The sequence below is a fragment of the Sander lucioperca genome, chromosome 5, assembly GCF_008315115.2.
Source record: "Sander lucioperca isolate FBNREF2018 chromosome 5, SLUC_FBN_1.2, whole genome shotgun sequence".
Taxonomy (NCBI): Eukaryota; Metazoa; Chordata; class Actinopteri; order Perciformes; family Percidae; genus Sander; species Sander lucioperca.
Window position 1 is genome coordinate 20,201,346 of NC_050177.1, and position 20,160 is coordinate 20,221,505.

Below are 20,160 nucleotides of genomic sequence, written 5' to 3' on the forward strand. Positions count from 1 at the left end.
ATCTTGGTAGAACTAAGGTCAAGCCACAGCATTTCCCTTCCTCTTGAGAAAAAGAGTTTGCCTGGTCGACACCAGACCCTTCTCAGTTGTAACTGAGAGTGGGTCTGGGCAAGCTTCATTCGCGCTCAATGGTGTTTTTTGCCTCCAACTGCGCCTTCCAGGCAGCTAACCCTAACCTTAACCCTAAACATAACCATTGCCACGCTGCCTGGAAGGAGCCGTTGGGGGCAAAAAACACCAAAGACCTTCATTCGCAGCGCATTTCCAAAGGGGCGTCACCAACGGACGCCGCTCAAATGCCTCTGGGCGCAATTGGATAGTCCTTCAACCAATCAGACCAACGATTCGGGTGACGTAGCAGCAACAGCGGCATCAACGGGTTGCTGCGCTTCGTTGGCCGTCATGTTGAATGTAAACAAAAAGCTGCTCGCCGTCGCTGCGCTATCGTCGTCGTGTAAAGCCCGCCTCAACGGTTGTGATTGGTGCCTCGATTTGGAAAAATTGGAAATGGGCTTGAATGGGCTCTTGGCCAGACGGACTTGCAGAGCAAATCTCAAATTTGCCGGAAGTTCGTCAGGGTTTTTCCAGGCTAAAAAAGAGTTAGCAAATGCTCGGAACATAGTTTTACTTCATTTGCAAACAAATGCATTTTTGGAAAGCACACCAGTGGCAAAATATGATGGAACTGAGCCAAAAGCCAAAAGCAAGAACAAATTAACACATAAAGGGCCTCCTTAATACGCATCTTCTATAATCCTCAAAAGGACATTATGTGCATTATTAAGCAAGGATAGGACCTACATTTGATTCTAAATTTGGAAAATGTTATGAGCATTAAGACTTCTCATTTTAAACATTACATCTTGGGAGAATGTCTGATTGATTGTAGTTATGTAATTACCAGCCGTGTAAGGGGAGGAGGAGGAGGCGTCTCATTAACAAATCATATCAAATCATATCAGCCGTCTGATTCAGCAGCCAAAACTGAAAATACTTATTTCTCCAAGTCTCATCTTCTGTTGCAAATTTATCTCTGTGTCAGTGTCACACTAAATGAAAATGAGCTTCCCCTCTTTTGAAAACGTGGCTGTAGTTCTATTCTTTCTATTAACATAATGTGGGAATAGTAGAACATGTCAGGTCAAAGCTAAGACTTGGATTTTTCATGCATTCATTCTGTGGACATAGGTTGGATCATTATTTCATCAACCTTTTCATGTTGCACATAACATGCAATTGATGTGTTCTGCAACAAGTACTGCCTGTCATGATTAATCACATGTCTACGAGACAGAGATTTGAAAAGCGTGAAAGCCATGAGAACAGTCTCATGGGAAAACATCACAGTCTTGTCATGAAGAAAGAAAGAGGTGAAACCAGAATAAGTGAGATGCAGTCCTCTTCAACGGAACACGCTGATGCAAACACACTTGTTAACAACAATTTACATGTACTGAGCCTGTTCTTTCAAAGAGGAAATCACAAAATTAAAACCTAATTTCCAACATAATTACTTCTGGGGACAAGGGCTGGCTATTCAGTAGTTAAGCTGATATGTTTAGGAATTTAAATCAGTCCGAATTATATCTGTCTGACTTACATGTGGTTTAGATTATATGGTTTAGATTTAAATGCTGCAAGAACAGTCAAATCTTTCTGCTGACATATTGGCTACTGTAATCTGTATGTGTCATGGGTAGATGCATAAGTGAAGCCAAAACATCTTGATCACCCCCTGGTGGCTGGCTGCAGTATAGGTCATAAATCCCGCCCCCTCCATGTTAGCGGATGGAACATGGGCCAAAGTAAAAAAAGTTAAAGTAGACGCCAACATTTTTTTCTCCAAAGATTATTTCTGTCATTTTAGGAACTTCTTATCACGCTGATGTTTGCTCAAGTGTTCATTTTCCTGATAAGTTTGGTTTTTATCAGTTATTTGATGCGATAAAAACGGGCTAAAACATCATGATTTAAAGCTTTGATTGACTGTGATTGGTCAAGAGGGTGTATGGGCGGGACCTCGATATCACAGCTCCACCACCCGATCACTACTGCACTAGTCTCGCTTTGCCAGACCTTCCTCCACAGCGCTGCAGAGGAGGGTCTGGCTAGTCCACACAGCATTTCAGGAAGGGAGAAAAACGTGTTCTGGTTTATTGGCATTTCTTTAAAGCAATCACAATCGTCATGGGCGGTGCTAACCGCCGGACAGAGCAACGGTGCCTCTGCAAAATAGCCTCGGGAAGGAACTTGTTTTAGTGGAACGTGCACGTAGGGAGGCAAGCTCTGGAATTAAAATGGCTGTCAAGTGTGTGATGAGACTTTTACTCAAAAAAAAGGATATATATATAATTTGATTGTCGGTTCTAGCTCAGAGGATGTTTCCCGAATTGACCAGAGTTTAGAATGCCAACACAAAGAAAGCGGAAGGTGAGAGATATCCGAACGAAAATGAGGCTACATTTACATTGCTACGTTTTGGTTTAAAAAGTGAATATCTTTTGCTATGTTTAGGCGTTTCAGAGTTCCTAAACCGGCGACATTTAAAAACACTTCTGACCCCGTTTTGGTTTGGAATCTGCGGGGTTGTGTTGCAGTCTCCACGGCTGCAAACGGAGACCTTCGGCAACATTGACACTGACGCCGTTTCGCCGCCTGATTGGGTCATGACGTCTCGTTCTTTGAGACTAAGCTACTAATGTTACCATGGCAACTACCAGCATCGGGAAGAGTATACATGCTGCGTCCTGTTTACCCCGGCACGCGCATGCCCAGTATACGAGAATGTTGATGAGATATGCGGATTGGGCGTGTTAGTTTAAACGGAGATCAGTTCTTCTACTGGAGATAAAAACACAGTGATCGCTTTTGGCTCAAACTCCGCTTAAAAACTAAAACGTAGCAATGTAAATGTAGCCTGAGGGACATTTAGCGGAACTTTCCGGCGGCACTGGAACAATCCAGTAAATGAAACGTCGTCGCTATAGACTACTACTGCGCAGACTCTGGCTCCAAAATTACAAGATGGCAGCACCCGTATATATATATATATATATATATATATATATATATATATATATATATATATATATATAAATAAATAATCTTCAATTCATCTTCGATTCAATTTTATTTATAGTATCAAATCATAACAAGAGTTATCTCAAGACACTTTACAGATAGAGTAGGTCTATACCACACTCTATAATTTACAAAGACCCAACAATTCCAGTAATTCCCCCAAGAGCAAGCATTTAGTGCGACAGTGGCGAGGAAAACTCCCTTTTAGGAAGAAACCTCGGTAGACCCAGGCTCTTGGTAGGCGGTGTCTGACGGTGCCGGTTGGGGGTGTGATGAACAGTGGCGATAATAGTCACAATAAAGATAATGGAACAGTGACTAGAAATAGTAGTTGTAGTAGTTCATGGCATAGCAGGGCACTGCAGGGCATTACAGGACATAGCAGGACACTGCAGAGCGTAGCAGGGCATAGCAGGGCGTGCATCAGGACCACGGCAACGGCGAAATATATATATATTGTTTTATATATATAGAACTAATACAATTATGTTTGCCTTGTTGGTAATGGTTTTAAAGAAGGGTGATGTTTGGTTGGTCTTTCAGGGAGTTTCTTCACCCATCTGTCCGGAGTAATATCTCACCAACGACTGACCAGATTGTCATAAAACAAATCACTGACGAGTGTCACTGTCAGGTCAAAACGTGCCCTGGATTAACACCGATTGATGGCAAAAACTAATGCTTCGATGTCACACCCTCATGGGGACTAGTTGCCTTGTAACAAGCTGCACCTTTTTCGCTCAGCAGTTAATAGATATATTATAGTAATCCGGTTCAATGAACACACAGAAGCTCTGCGTATCTCTCTGCTGGACAACTGGACAGGCTGGTGAGAAAAGCTGGCTCTGTGGTGGGCATGGAGCTGGAGTCACTGACATCACTTGCAGATAAGAGGACCCTGAGCAGACTGCTCTCTATAATGGACAATGACTGCCAACCCCTGCACACCACTTTCTCCAAGCAGAAGAGCATGTTCAGTAGTAGGCTCCTGTCTCTGCAAAACTGACAGGTCCTTTTTCCCTAGGGCCATCACGCTCTTCAATGCTACACAGAAGGGGAGGAGGGGGATTGACTTAAGTGTTTAAGTCTGCTCTGCACACTGCCCTTTGTACCATGCCTTCATCTGGGTGCCTTTATACATACACATAATCTACCCTGGACTAGCCTGGACTGGACTGATTGCACTATGATACAATTGCACCTTTCTGCATTTTTTCCACACTTTTCCCACACCGTAGTATGTAGTATGTATGTGTGCGTGGATGTCATATTGTCTGTGTCATATTGTCTGTGTGCCTATGTGTATGTATGATGTGTATAAGCTATTGGACACCTTAATTTCCTTTGGGATAAATAAAGTATCTCTATCTATCTATCTAATGTGTGAGGAAGAAAGTAGAAAAGATGGAATAAAAGTGGCAGAGACTCTAGCATGCTGGACATCAATGTAAATTGAAAGAGAGAGCAGATCTAAGTGTAACAGATGAAGTAGGTTATGGGCTCAACAGCGCTATCACAAATGTACCTTTGACATGTAATTAAAATATTACAATCACACCAAATTAATCTCTCTGTGTACATTAAGTAGAAGATCAGAACGCTGTTTGATTAGCATCAAATAAAAGAGCAGCTGCAGTATGAATAGCACCTCCAGTGTCTGATACAGTAGCATATTATTGTCTATGAAAGAGTCCTGAGAACGCCAGCTGAATACAGAGCACCAATCAAGCTCCTGCTCAGCACATATTTATAGCTATAAAACACTTCAGAAATCGACAGCAACTGGAGGTTGTGTTGACTTTTTATCATACATTTTAAATACCAAGGGATCAGGTCTCCTCAGTATATGACAGCAGCAGAGAGCTGTGTCTGATGCGTTTAAAAAAGAAGGCAGAATGTCAAGGGCCAGATATAAAAGTATGTTCTCAGTTTCCAACTTTCTCATACATCTGTTATCTGTTCTGGGACCAGAACATTCAGCGAACACAGGACACATTTACCCAGTCATGGTTGAAGCATCAGTGTGTAGTTTAGGCGCTGTTGCGTAGGCTGTAGGTGTGTGTGCATACTGGATCTGCCCGGTGGACAGCTTACCTAGTTGAAACTGGTCTGAGCTGTTGTTGCAGGTCTGTTGTACCTCCTCACTGTCCCATCCCAATGGGTAGAGTGCACAGCCAGATCCTATGAGCAGACCTGAGACGAGAGAAAGAGAGTCTGTGAGTGATGAAGGAATCGCAGTGGCTCGACTGATCCCTGGGGTTTCAAAAAAAACATCACAAAATATGACTGGAGGCCGAAAAGACACAAGAGACGATTGTGAGGCGAGTCTAGCGCTGAATAGCGTTCAAAATGTTTCCATGCCGGTACCTGCGGGTACGCGATCTGTGCTGCCTGCACGATCCGACATGCGCATGCGCAAGCAGGCAGCAGAGATTGCGTACCGACAGGGAATGTGGAGGAAACTGAAGGTTTGCAGTGACAGAAAGACTCAGACTTCATTCCACATGTAACCAAAATGGTGTACGGTCATGTAACATGTAACAACTCCTTTATTATTTTGGATTGGCAACCGCGTAAACACCTCGTAATGCGTAGCGTAAGCTACATTTAAAAACATCACAATCACATCACACTACGTCACAAAAATAACAATGTCGCCAAGGCGTAGTACACAGACGTCGATATGCGGTTTTGGATCAGTGTCAATAAGTACTTAATTTAAATATCTTTATAAAACAGACCCGCCGTGAACAGCATAATGAATAACATAAAATGCAGCCTACAAAAATATGCCGGCAGCTGTGCCGCCTCGCCGTCAAGTGTAGGGAAACCGTCACGTTTTTCTTCTACCTATTTATGCGCATGCGCATATCGGATCGTGCAGGCAGCACAGATCGCGTACCGATCGATACCAATACCGTGACTTCGATATCGGTTCCTAAATGATTCATTTTTTTTTTTTATAAAAACAAAAAGAAATTACATATTACAGCACAAATCTTTGTATTTATTATCCAGCTCCTACTACGTGATCCCCGTCTCTCTGTGTAACGTGGATTTTTTCCTGCCTGTCTCTACGACGTGTAACGTTACACAGCCAATAACAAACATTATTAGATAAGGGCTGCATAATATATCGCTTTTTTATCGTCATCGCAATATCAACTGGCGCGATATACACATTACGAAAGGCTGTGACATGTCGCGGACGATTTTTTGTCTTAGTTGAAAGAAAATATCAGTAGAAAACTGCACTTTGAAGTCATTCTTTTTTCTTTTTCTTGCCTTTAATATTGAATTCAATGTTTAATTTATTCAATAAAAGAAAGTTGGGAATGATTTCCTTTCATTTGTTTTAAATTCAAAAAGCAATTTCTTGTTTTTTTAGCAGAATAGTGAAAGCAACAGAAAGGCAGAACTGAGTACACTTAATAATATCTGTTTATTTATCGCAAGTAATATTGTTATCAGGATATTCAACAACGTTATCGCATATTTTCCTCATATCGTGCAGCCCTATATTAGATCTTGGTAGAAGCATGCTGCATGCTGCATGCTGCGTGCTTATTGGCTCACTGACACTGATGGGATGTACTCCTTAAGGCCGTTTCATGCTTCTGCATCGAATCGACTACGCCTATGCCGTAGCTTGACGTGCACCTCTCGAAAAATGTAACTACACGTCGCAGCGATGCATGTCGCTCGGCCGTGGCTTGGTAGCGTTGCATTTCCCCCGACTCCTTTTCTGCTTCTCCTTCTCCATAAACTCCGAGCACCGGGTTTCCACCGTTGCGAACGGGGTTTTTAGCTTTAGGAGAAGGCATTTTATCTGTTAATCCTATCGAGGTAGCCGCTAAAGGCGTTCTGTAGTTGACCCGCAGTGGTGAATTGTCTGCAGTGCTGCGCGGGTTGTTGCCGTGTTCCGATTGTTCTCATCTCAGCTCCGCCGAGACAAAATAGACATGCCATTTCAAAAATCTTTCATTTATTGTCAGAAATATCATGTTTTCAAAAGCATCACTTTCATTAAATTGTATGTGACATATTTCCAGTAGGCAACTGACTGCAAGCAGGCACATCCTGACACAAACGAGCAGGCAAAGAGTGGGTTAACTTTTCCTGCTCCAGATTTCCCATCGTGGTCAGAAAGAACAGGGGAGACACTTTGTTTCTCTCACTATGACTCTAGAGTCGGTACTCGCTCTGAAGCAAATCGCCGTCACTCTCTCACTTCTCCCTCTATCACCCACACACACACACACACACACACACACACACACACACACACACACACACACTTACGTACGCTACGGCGAAAGCTCTGCGTGGAGCCTCCGCAGAACCATAAAACAGTCTTTAGGGATTGAAAGCGGGTATTGAATGACGAGGCATTTTTCGATACTTGATAATTTATTCGGTCAGTGCCTAAAAAAAGTGAATTGGGTACCCAGCCCTCAGGGGACAACTGCAGCAAGGACAAACTCACCATCAAGGTGTTCACTCGGCTCCTTGAGGGAGGTCTGTATTGTTTTTAACCTTGCCTATGTGGGTTTTCATAATTTAACAATCTTTTCATGAACGAGGAAGAAAAAATGCAAAGCAGTGTGTTGTTTTTTTTTCTTTTCTTTGTTGCATCCAGATATCCTGCAAGGTGAATTGAATTCAAACTCGGGTTTTGTGTGGATTCTCTCTCATTTTTTTGATTTATGTTTTAATTAAAATGATCAAAAAGACAGCAGAGTGATGCGTGTGACCCCCACCTCAATGACTTTTTTTTCTTTCTTCACCTTATCAACCGTTTCCAGCTGATACTGATGGGGAGGCAGCTCCGACCTGTTCCAACAGTTTCACCTAACACGCCTCAAATCCCTTTGTAAAATGACACGGATTGGGATTTCAAGACTTCATCACGTTTTTACAGCAACAAAACAAAGCACTCCTGCCAGCAGCTCATACAAAACGCTGCAAATGAACAACGCACATATGCAAATGGCTTGGCAATTTATCACAGAGGCAACAGTGGGAAAACCAAGCCCTTTTTTTGGTAAGCAATAATTACTGTAAAACTGGAAAAATCCTAGAGGGACTGCTTTATGTCAGTGATTAAAGAGACTGAAAGCTGCACACAGAGACAAGAGTAAAATCAAGTCAGGGCCATTTACATTAAGGATTAATATCCTCAATGTTAGCCTACAGCCAGGTCTTGACAAGTGATTCCCTGGATGCCAAGGCCTGTCTCTTGAAATTACCCTGTAGGTGGCTCTGCCATCACATTAGCTTAATCCCCTCCGAAGTGTCTATGCTGCTTTCGGTTTTGGGATGTGAGGATGGCAGCGGAGGAAGAGAAGGCAAAGAAAGCTCTGCCTTCCAACCTGATTACCCCTGCCATCCAGGGCTGCCTTATTACATCTAGGCCTAGATAACAAGCAGGAATTAATCCACATGCTAATGCAGATGGGTCTGGCCCACATCTGCAGTAGGAAAAGTGAAAAAGACATCTGTGTGTTTCCACAGTCGCAGCCAAAAGGACGGCGAAAACGTCATCGGCTCGCTTCTGGGAGAAAATAGACTGGCTGATTATGGCACCTGTGGTAGATAATCAATTCAGTGAAACTCTCTACGTTGATGAGAATGAAGGGATATAAAAAGGCTCTGACCAAGTCTGTGTCATTACAGCTCAGGATCAGAGGGGATCCAGGGATTGTCCTGCCTAACAACTCAGCCGTTTCTTCTTCAGATCCCTTAAGAAAAACTTCAGAGGAGTTTCTGCTTCAGATCCAAAATGAATACCTTTAGCTGGGCAGTACAGTCAAAGTAACATAGGGGCATTGGATGTAAATCCCTGTACAAGCGCACACTGTGGACCTCTGATGAACATAAAAAAACCCACTATTCTACAAGGTACAGAAATGCATTTAGGAGCAAGTGAACATACACACGTCATTAAAATACCCCCAGTTATATGTCAGTTCAATTTAAATTTGTAACAGTAAAGACTGTAAAGCATGCGATAATGTATTCATGATTAATATTAAACAAAATCAAAAATTCTCTTTCAAGTGTTGTGTAATGCAGAGAGATACAGCAGCATGTAATCAAATTGAATTTCCTTGCAGCACAAGGGAGGAAAAAGAAATAGCGCCAGGCAGAACGTGGCTTTCTATCCCAAAGACATGTTATTCTATCCCGCAAACTGTAATATTTCCATTTGAAAAAAAATCAAGATTTATGTGGATTCTTAGTCATTCTTTGATTATCGCATTTGTTAAAATGATCAAACCCATAAAGAGCTGCTGCTCTGTAGCAGGCCCCTCAGAGAGAAGAATGGGGAAAGAAAGACTTCAGTGCATAGTTTCCACATCAGGTCAGACGATGACGATGATGATGACATGGAACGCAAAAAATGTAGGACTACGGACAGGTGGGAAATTACTGCAACAACAAAGACAAAAGCTCAGTTCCATTGTGTAACTACTAAGAAAATCAAAGGTTTCCAGGTGAACCGCCATGTGGTTTCTGTTGGTTTTGGGTCTAAACTCACTGAGCCTGTGGGTGAAATCAATGTGAGCACTCACATGTTACCATGACACTATGGAGACAGATACTGCAAAAGGAGCGGATCAAAAATATAAACACATCGCCAAGATGTAATTCAAGTTGGTATCATATGTGCTTCTCTTTTGGCTTTTTATTTATTTGATTCATTTATTTTCTGCCACTATAGCTAATTCCATCAAATCCCATCCTCCACACTCACTATGTGGGTTATTGAGAACCAGAGGTAGGCAGGCTGCTGACTGGGATGTGGGAGACAGATTAACCAAGAACGGAAAATGGGTTTTTTCACATAATGTTTATGAGGCAAGCTGCTCGAGAGAAGTGTGGACTTGTGAGAGGCAGCTACCCCAGGCTCTGATTCTCAATGCGTACTGATACTTCCTGTCCTTCTTATTTTCCTAAGCTGACACAGATGCCCAAACAGACTGTTGGGGATTTGTGTCATTTAGCATGTGGTTGTCAGCTACAGCAGTGCTTCTCAACCTTTTGGGCATGTGACCTCTTAAACTGTACTCTTGACCTCCCATAAGATCTGAGAGCTGAAGATCTTTGCCCGAACCTGACGCGCTCCGGGTTGCGCGGTAAATGAGCGGTCAGGTGATGCGTTTCGATTAGCGCGAAAATGGATGCTGAGGAGGTAAAACGGAGGTTGGCCTCTGGAGGACTTATTTTATTTCTTTGTTCCAACTTCCAAGTGGCCGATAGCCAATGGTTAAATTGAGCCGGGGATCTCCGGGGCTCAGCCCCGGCACATAAGCCTGCTCGTTTGTGTCAGGATGTGCCTGCTTGCAGTCAGCTGCCTACTGGAAATATGTCACATAAAATTTAATGAAAGTGATGCTTTTGAAAACATGATATTTCTGACAATAAATGAAAGATTTTTGAAATGGCATGTCTATTTTGTCTCGGCGGAGCTGAGATGAGAACAATCGGAACACGGCAACAACCCGCGCAGCACTGCAGACAATTCACCACTGCGGGTCAACTACAGAACGCCTTTAGTGTCTACCTCGGTAGGATTAACAGATAAAATGCCTTCTCCTAAAGCTAAAAAACCATGTTCGCAACGGTGGAAGCCCGGTGCTCGGAAGCTCCAACGGCCGCTACGAGTTCATGTCGCTGACCAAGATGCTGAACCGGTCCCCACACGCACGTGTGTGTGTGTGTGTGTGTGTGTGTGTGTGTCTCTTCATGTGACACATTATGTTTGGCACATTGTATGGGTCACTTCTTATATCATAAGGTAATACAATATGTAATAAAGTGATGACTGATTAACAGTAATGTAAATGCTAAATGCCCTAATACCTTGTTAATACAACAACAATACAAAGTATAGGCTCTTAACCTTGCAGTTTTGCACATATCATGTAAGACTTGATTTCTCCATTTCTTTGCACAAAACTCTCCAGAAAGTGCCATTTAATGGTTTATTTTTCAAAAAAAATTCCCGGGGGGGGGGGCATATCCCTGGACCCCCCTAGGGAGAGCCCCCCCACATAACGAATCCCAATTTAACCCCTGCCTATAGCCTACGTTAGTCATGAATAAATGATGTTAAAAAATTAAGAAATTACTCATTCTTGACAAAAGGCAAAAGAGCTGTGTGCATGCTCTTTTCACATTTGAATAATGTCGGGCTGTAAACGGGTTTGGGCTTTTAAAAAGCTGTCAATCAAAATGTACTTGTTGGGCTCGGGCCGAATTCTGTTGGGCCTTAAAAGTTAGGCCCAACAAGGCCCGACCCCGACAGAATTACAGCTCTACACTTTGTATCACGAAATGTGTTTTTTCCCCCAAAATTTCTTGACCTAAATCTGGTGTCCTGGCCTCCGGCTTAAGGGAACACTGAGCTATCAGTGCACACGCTACAATCACAAGCACTAAACCACATGCCCGACTTCATAAGATAAGACAAAACTTAATGACCCCCTTGGGAAAAATTGGTTCGCTGTAGTAGAAAAATTAAGAGACAGATTAGCAAAAACGTAATTCACAGTCAAAGTGACAAAGTTCAAATGCCAAATGACTTTACCGAAAATTGAAACACCCATATTGGCTTCAATAATACCCTTTGTGAATTTCAATGCTTTTTCCAAACCACAGAGCAGTTCTCTCCTCTTTCAGACAACATGATGGGAAAACAGGCGTTTAAGCTTGGAATCAGTTGCAAAATCCCCCCAATCTTCAGAGGCTGGTCTCATTGGATGCATTTATAGTGATTCTAAATGATTTGGAAGCAGGCACATCTGGCTGTAACTGTTTCCAATGTTTTTTATTTTTTTTTTTTCAAATCTTATAATTCTTGATTTTTTTTCTGTTTTCATTTAAATCTTTCACATGTTCTGCAACGGTGTTAGTTGTGCTGCTTCCTGTCTTGACCAAGACACTCTTGAAAAAAGATGTTTTATCTACTCCTGGTTAAATAAAGCCTAAATAACATATACATAATCAACTTCAACAAGCGGCTAATTGTTCTGTGAGCAGATGGCCGTCTCATGATGAAATGATTGCAGAACTCCACTAAGCTGCCGGCGCATAACGAACCTATAGGGGTTAATAACAGATGTGTACCCACTCGATCGCTCTCTGGGACATGTTTTCATGCTAATCGAATGTGTTTGTAGCTTGAAACAAGCTAGCGCAGACCGCTGAGGACAGGGAAAGTAAAAACAAATCGCTTATTATACCACTAAAAAGGCTCAAAAAATCACCACACTTCAACGGTAGCATAATGAGGGTCCCTAAATGTTAACCAAAGCATTGAGAACATTGTAAGTGTACAGAGAGAAGAGTTTATAAAGACAGTCACGTTCTCGTATACAGGCGGCTGCCGTCTTGGGAGCTACTGTCTTTCTAAACTATCTTTTTAATAAACTGTCTGTACACTTACAATGTTCTCAATGCTTCAGTTAACATTTAGGGAACCTCATTATGCTACCGTTGAAGTGTGGTGATATTTTGAGCCTTTTTAGTGGTATAATAAGCGATTTGTTTTTACTTTCCCTGTGCCCCGAATACTAGCGCTGTAAGCTAATCAGCGGTCCGCGCTAGCTTGTTTCAAGCTCCAAACACATTCGATTAGCATGAAAACATGTCCCAGAGAGCGATCGAGTGGGTACACATCTGTTATTAAACCCTATAGGTTCATTTTGCGCCGGAATTGTCCTTTAATTCAACTATAGACAGCTACTACATTACACTGTTGAACAACTGACGGACAGAAAAGATCATAAATGTGAGAAATCTGCCATCACCTGCATCCACAGACACTCTACGTGCCTTCCACAGATGTTTTTAAGAATCAAAGTTTCCCTTTAGCAGCATCAACCGTGCCCTCAGGTCCAACTTAAAGATGCCCCTGAGCTTTCTGGGAGAGCGGGAGAGATTCACATGTTGCTATATCAACACAGGCCTGGGAGGTCTGTTTGTTTACTTTGCTGTTTTTTTTTCCAACACCACGCTTTCCAAACCTTAGGCCGTTTTGGAATCTCGTTTCAGTTGCCATGGCAGCCAGCTGATGCTGATAGTCTTCTCTGGCAGAGGAGATGAAGAGGAGGACGAGAGGGTCGGAGAGCGCGCGCCGTGCCGAATCTGAGAGGCCAGACAACTTATTCACAGATCGAGTTTCAATTGATCTCCATGAGGTCGTTATCAAAATGACTATCTCAGGCCTAATGGCTTCTCTGAAAGGCTATTCTATGAACTGGGAAATAGTTCAGATGAATGAACTTAACCAAATACAATCAGTCCCACATATCAGTGTTCAATCCATCAAATCCGCTCTAATACAGTGAACTTTCTTCTGCATATCCTTGCCTTGGATTTCATCATTGTAGTTGAGCTCACTTTTGAAATTGCCTTAAAAAGCACACAGAGAAGTGCTCTGTTCCATGGGAGCTGCTCTATTGTTACCCATCCTTTTTCTGTCAACGCTTTTTACCTGAATGAAAAACTGCCCCCTTTTCATATCCCCCACATTCTCTGATTTAGGGAGTGTTGATGCCTTTTGTCAAGCTTTCCTGCTCTCTGTCAAGAAGCAAAGGAATTTCTTTACCCTCCTTCATGCCCCGAGACAATACCATTCAAGGTTATCATTCAAAAGGCCAAAGAGGACAGGGAGAAAAGGCTGCCGCTAAGCTGGAGAGAATTTTGGTGGCCAGGGAATTGGAGTGGGGATGTGCCTGAATGGGCCGGCTTATTGCAAGAAATTCTCTTTTGGGCTTGGAGGATGGCGCAGAAGAGTGAGGGGAATGTAAAGGTGACTACACACCGAGCCGATAATCGTCCGTCGGACAGTCTGGCGAGGTCAGTGACTCGAGTCTGTTCGGTGTCTTCCGTGCCGTCGTCTAGCGAGGGGCCGTCTAGACTAGAGTCTCTCAAAATCTGACGGAAATCTTTTAAACTGACCTTTGTCGATCTATTTTCATTTTTGGGCGACAATACAGATTAGCGCTGCCTGCTGTTATGGAGACGTATTACGTCGCTTTGGTTTTTTTGACTGATCAGTCCAACTGCCTTTTCTGCCGAGGGTCGGCTGTCTGGTCTGTGTGTCTGGGTCTTAAGAGCAACCACACCACAGGAGAGCAGGCCTGTGCTGTGCCAACATACTATCCACTTTTACATGTCCTTTGGACTTTTTCTGTTAGAAATAATAATTCCAGTTATTTTCAATGCTGTTCATCAAGTCAGGTAGTTTTCCAGATACGTGCTATACAGTGGTGTAGTCTACGTGATACACAGGTGTACGCAGTATACCCACTAAGAAAGCTCCAGGATTTCCATATACCCACTTAAAAATGCCCAATGACCCACAACTACCTACTTTCCATTATAGTTTTGATATATTTTGAATTGTCATCTGTGTTTTTCTTCTTCACATTCGCTAAAAAAAGGGATTTCCACCGTAAGTTGGTGCATAAAAGTGTATCAGAATATAGGAAATGAAGTCGTTGGTGCTCAAAACTTTCCTGGGGGAATACCCCCCACTATGACATGGCCCCCCCTCCCCCAAAAGCAGATTCTGGCCAATATACAGTACAGTATACCCACTACAATACATTAAGCTACACCACTGGTGCTATAATATCATGAAGAAACAAAAGAATAAGGCAGGCTGGTAGGATTAGTGAAATGCCTAAATATGTTAACAAAACCAGTTGCAAAAAAGGTATCTCACGACAACAGCACTAGAAAAAGTTAAACACTAAATGAGTAGCTTAAGTAAGAATCCTTAAGATTATCATGGAATCAAATTGTTCAGCAGTAGCCGTTGAACACATTTACATTCTGTAATTATCTCTCTATATTGTAATTTTCCTTGTTAGTGGTGGAGTCCGACCATTACCACACTGAATACAAATTGCCTGTGTATGAGGGATTCAGCAATGCAGCATGTAATCCACTGCTACTGTTTTTAATGCCATCTCATTGATATTAGTAACACCGCTTACTGCTCACTCTCCTCAACCATATCAGATTATTATGACATTTCCTGCTGCTGCTTCACATTAAAAGCCTTTAAATGGCAAAACACACTCTGATGGTGGTGCTGACAGCAATCATTCATCGAAAACAATGAGACGTTTAAATATGACAAGGTAGTAATGAAACAAGAAAGAGCAACCTTCTGACTCCTAAAGAGAGTTTGTTTGGCTGCCCTTTAAACAAATATACCAGTTGCTGTAGGAGCGTTAGCCAGTGGCGGAAATGGGTCGGTACTCACCAGTACTGAGTACCGGCACTTCTGATTTTTGTCCACATGAGTACCCTTATTTCTAATTGCGCACTGCCAACTCCTGTGCAGAGTAGGCACGCAGCCCTAAACACCTGCGTAACTGCCTCTCTCACATAGAAGCTTAACACGGAGAAAACAGCGCTGAAAATATACTTGTTAACATGGATATTGGATGAACATATTAGTGTAACACTGGTCACTGGAGTAGGCTGTTGTGCCACTGTGCCCACCGCCCGACACAGAAGCACAACTGTGATCCTATGGGCAGCCCACGGTCTGAGCATGGTGGCCTGTCCACACCAAATCTTTACACACAACCAACCTTTTCTGAGCTAAATATTTCATGACTGTAGTGTTACAGCCTACAGTTTATGTAATCTTAATTTGGGTGGTCATTTACATTTAAAAGGGTTGTAAATCTAGTTTTTTAAATAAACTGTATCCCACCACAGTCAACTTCAAAGGTCCTATGACATGCTGCTTTTTGGATGCTTTTATATAGGCCTTAGTGGTCCCCTTATACTGTATCTGAAGTCTCTTTTATATAGACCTTAGTGGTCCCCTAATACTGTATCTGAAGTCTCTTTTATATAGACCTTAGTGGTCCCCTTATACTGTATCTGAAGTCTCTTTTATATAGGCCTTAGTGGTCCCCTTATACTGTATCTGAAGTCTCTTTTATATAGGCCTTAGTGGTCCCCTTATACTGTATCTGAAGTCTCTTTTATATAGACCTTAGTGGTCCCCTAATACTGTATCTGAAGTCTCTTTTATATAGGCCTTAGTGGTCCCCTAATACTGTATCTGAAGTCTCTTTCCTGAAATTCAGCCTTGGTGCAGAATTCCAGCCACTAGAGCCAGTCCCACAATGAGCTTTCCTTAGGATGTGCCATTTCTGTGTCTGTAGCTTTAAATGCTATTGGGGGGGGGAAGTGACTTCACTGGTCTCCGTGGAAATATATGGTGTAGATGTGTCCATTATTTTACTGCCTATGTTCCATTCTGCTGGTCTGGGGATTGAACCGGTGATTTCCCGGTGCCAAGCTCGCTTCTTTAACCTTTAGGCCACCATTTAAAAGAGCTGTAAATCTAGTTTTTTAAATAAACTGTATCTCACCACAGTCAACTTTAATCAAATCAAACTTTCCACAAAACAGTGGCTAGGGAAAATGCTGTGTGGCTAAATTTGGAAGACCCCTAGCCAGAAGGGCTGGTGAGCAAAAAAAGTTCATGTCAAGCCCTGAATGTATGCAATGAAATGCATACAAAAACACATTTAAAGTCATATATTACCAAGATACGCGTATACATATATCCAAGACACATGCGATGATCATGTCATGCAACTGCTGAATTATAATACTAGCACCTTTTTTGGTCCAATTCAGGCACTGGTGTTAGCTGTAGTATGAAACCACACTTGCTGATACCATGGTTACTGTGGGCGTCGCCACACAACCAGGACGACAAATTCAAAATGAAGACATGTTGTGCAATGTCGCCTTTACCCACAAGATAGCTGGTAACAACGTGTGAACAATTGTGCTCAATTTAATCAAATGTCACACGTGGGTCCTCGCATGTAATTAATCAATAAAAATAATTCTTTAGTATAATTGGCTTAATATGATATTGTAAACAGGTCCCACAGTGTCACAGCCTATGTGAGCGATCTGTCAACCGCACCGCCCCTGCATGTTAAGGCATGTTCGTTCCCTCACTTGAAACACAAGGCACACATCAGCATGTACAGCTTGCATCTCTGCTTTTCTTATGATGCTCTCTGATTCGCTCTGTCAATCAAGTTGGATCAACACAGTCATTTTCAGAAGGGCTTACTCCTATGTGAGCATTTTTGCCACCGAAGCTGGTGTTTTTTATGTGAGAGAGACGGGGATCTGGAGACTCGGTTGAAACGTTAGATTCTGGAGCTGTGAGAGATGGAGCGTGAGGGGGATGCAGAGAAAGGAGGGATATAAAGAGAGTATGTGAAGTACGTGTGTGATGTGCAAAGTGATGCATATAAACACTAAAATAAGCGTTATTTAGCCAATAGTCTGTTGTTTTTATTAATATTACTCTGCTAACTGTTTTTTCTGCACAGCGCTTCCCAAAAATGACACCTCAATCATCCAGTTGGATGAGGTGTGTTCATAGCGAAGGTGTTTTTCCAGTTGAACGATGTTTCCTCCCAACTGTAATATCTTGAGATATATTTCCCACTGTGTGCTGGGTGACTACACAGAAGCTCTTCCAGCCTGCAGTATTCTGAGTCTGTTTTATGTTTCTCCATGCTTTTTTTGGCTTTACAACTTGAATATCAAACACAGGGAACTGTATTACTGACCAGTAAGAACAGAGCTCTGTGACAAACAAGCTCTACAGCAGGCTCTGACTATTTATTCTGAGTGTGACCATCCTCTCCATGACCAATTTCTCCTTTTTTCCTCTGGTATCTGCTGCCGCCGGCCCAAGAAAAGGTCAAACCGTTACAAACAGTCCTTTATCCCAGCAGCCATCAAAGAACTTAACAAGACTCATTGTTAGGTCGTGTTAATGTGAGGTCTGCATGGTTATATTTTAATATCGTCTTGCAAACAGACCTTTGTTTTCACGTGTTTCCACTAGCTGTTTTGTCACCTATTGCTTCTTTGTTTGTCTTGTTTTCTCTGCTGTATATCAATTTCTCTCTGGGACCAATTAATAATAAAGTGAACATAACTATTACTGTTTTAATCAGTACACTAGGGGGTCAAACACCCTAAGATCATTCTAAAATTTGGTTCTGAAAAGCATCTTTTTCACTACAGGAACTTAACAGAATGGAAAGTAATGTAGCTATTGTCACTCATTGTGCTTTTATTGCAATTGTTCTGTGCATGCTTTGGAGAGATCCTCCTAGAACTAACTAGCTGAGGAGGTGATGCTAAATCCAGGTGCGCTCTGGCAGTGCTAGCTGTGCTGTTAAATGTTATTGGTCAAGCAAATGTGAATGCGAAAAAAAGGGTTGGGGTGTTCGACAGACACACTACAGAAGAAAGGTTAAGCGTGCAGCAGAGCAAACAAAAAATGCGCTGGATGCTGTTTTGGGCCACCATCCTAGTTTGTAAAGCAACAACAAAAATGCAAAGAACAACCTAGGTACTTAAAAGTTCACACTTTGTGGAAAGGTTATGGTAATGGAAAAACAGTCAAAAATGTTAAATGTCACATTGTCAATTTTGATTACATATTCCTAAGGAACAGGCCAACAATAAGCCCAAAGTGATGTACAGTATGTGCTGGTTTGTTGGTTTGTGCCACTCTCATTTCATTCCCATGTCCACCCATCAGTCACCATCACTGGCCCTGGGCAGACAGAGCAGCTTGTGTTATATTGATCTGTTTCAGCCCTTTTGCTACAGGCTTTCTGTCAGGATCTGGTCTTATCTAATCACACCATTCATTTGTCACACAGTTTCCGGCTACAACCGGTAATTATTAAACACACCAATTACAATAGCAAAATGAACTTCTGGTTCATTAAGCAGTGCACATTAAGCAGGAAAAAAAAACATCAGGTCTACAGCTCTGGAGCACAACACAGTAGCCTAGAAATCTAGACGCACCCTAGCGGCAGCAAATGTAATTTGCAGCCAGGGTCAGTCTAGCAACTCTCTGTTGGCTTGCGAGCTGGAAAAACCAAACTCTGGTCGGGCCAATCACATCGTGTCTAGAGTCGGTGGGCGGGCTTATGGCTGCTGCTGCTGGCGAACAGCGGTCTTTCGAATCGGCTTTGGCCGTGACTCTGGAAGACTTAAGCTTTTCTTTTAGAAAAGAACAAAGAAGGGCACTGAAGTCATCCATAAAAAAGAAGATGTGTTCGGAGTTTTGCCGACCGGATACGGCAAAAGTTTAATCTACCAACTGGCTCCGCTGCCTTCTTCGTTGCTCTGCTTGGTTGTAGCGCTATCCTATTGCGTGCAGAGGGAATTTGACAGACAACCGTTTATCCCGCCCCTCGGATTGAGCTCCGTTAATGGTGAGTTCCCAGACCCAACATCTTGATGTGGGTCTGGCTTGTCAGGCTAACAACACAGTGCATAGAGATTAAACTGGAGCGTGCTAAATACGTAGCAAATAACTTTGGAAAGGCAATGTCTTCTGGATGTGTGGGGGGAAATGAGCTTTTCACATTAGGGTGCAGATATTTTCTGTATGTCTCACTCTTTCCAGCTACAAACCCACGCCTCCCTGCGACCTCAACCATGTCTCCTCTGATCTCATATTGCAAATTGGACATTCTCCCCCCTCCTTTCAGTTAAGAGGAGAAATAAAAAAAAAAAGCAAGGGAAGGACTTCAGCAGCATCTGAAATTCCTGAAATTCCTCCTCTAGCTTTTCCAAAATGTTGCACAATTTTACCTTTGTCTTGTTAATGTAGTCACCCCTGTGCTAAACTAGTGTTGGAATGCACGAAGAACTGTGGAAACAATGAGCTCATGTACTGTATGTTAGCAGGCTATCTGAGAAAACCTGCTGCCACGCTACACTGGTGTCAATTTGCTGCCTTGTGTTTTTTTCCCCCCACCGAAGTCAAAGGGAAGATTAGCTTTTGCAAATATCTTGCAATATTTGAATGACTTATTGTCATTGTGAGGCTTGGTGGCAGGGTGGTGACAATAAGCTACTTTACTTGCACACGACAAAGATAAAGTCAAAGCCAAGATTCTGGCCAGCAGTTCTTCAGCCCTTATTTAACTGAAATTTCAGTAATTTAAAAAAAAAAGAAAATCAAAGTAAGTG

At 42.5% G+C, this 20,160-nt stretch overlaps 1 protein-coding gene across 1 annotated transcript in view; it reads right to left on the reverse strand.

The window, feature by feature from the left end:
* Positions 1-20,160, reverse strand: part of LOC116048390 (LHFPL tetraspan subfamily member 6 protein) — a 60,391-nt gene that overhangs the window by 1,164 nt on the left and 39,067 nt on the right. The window contains exon 3 of the mRNA XM_031297492.2: positions 5,176-5,274. Coding sequence (XP_031153352.1) covers positions 5,176-5,274 — 99 coding nt within the window. The remainder of the gene's footprint in view (positions 1-5,175; positions 5,275-20,160) is intronic.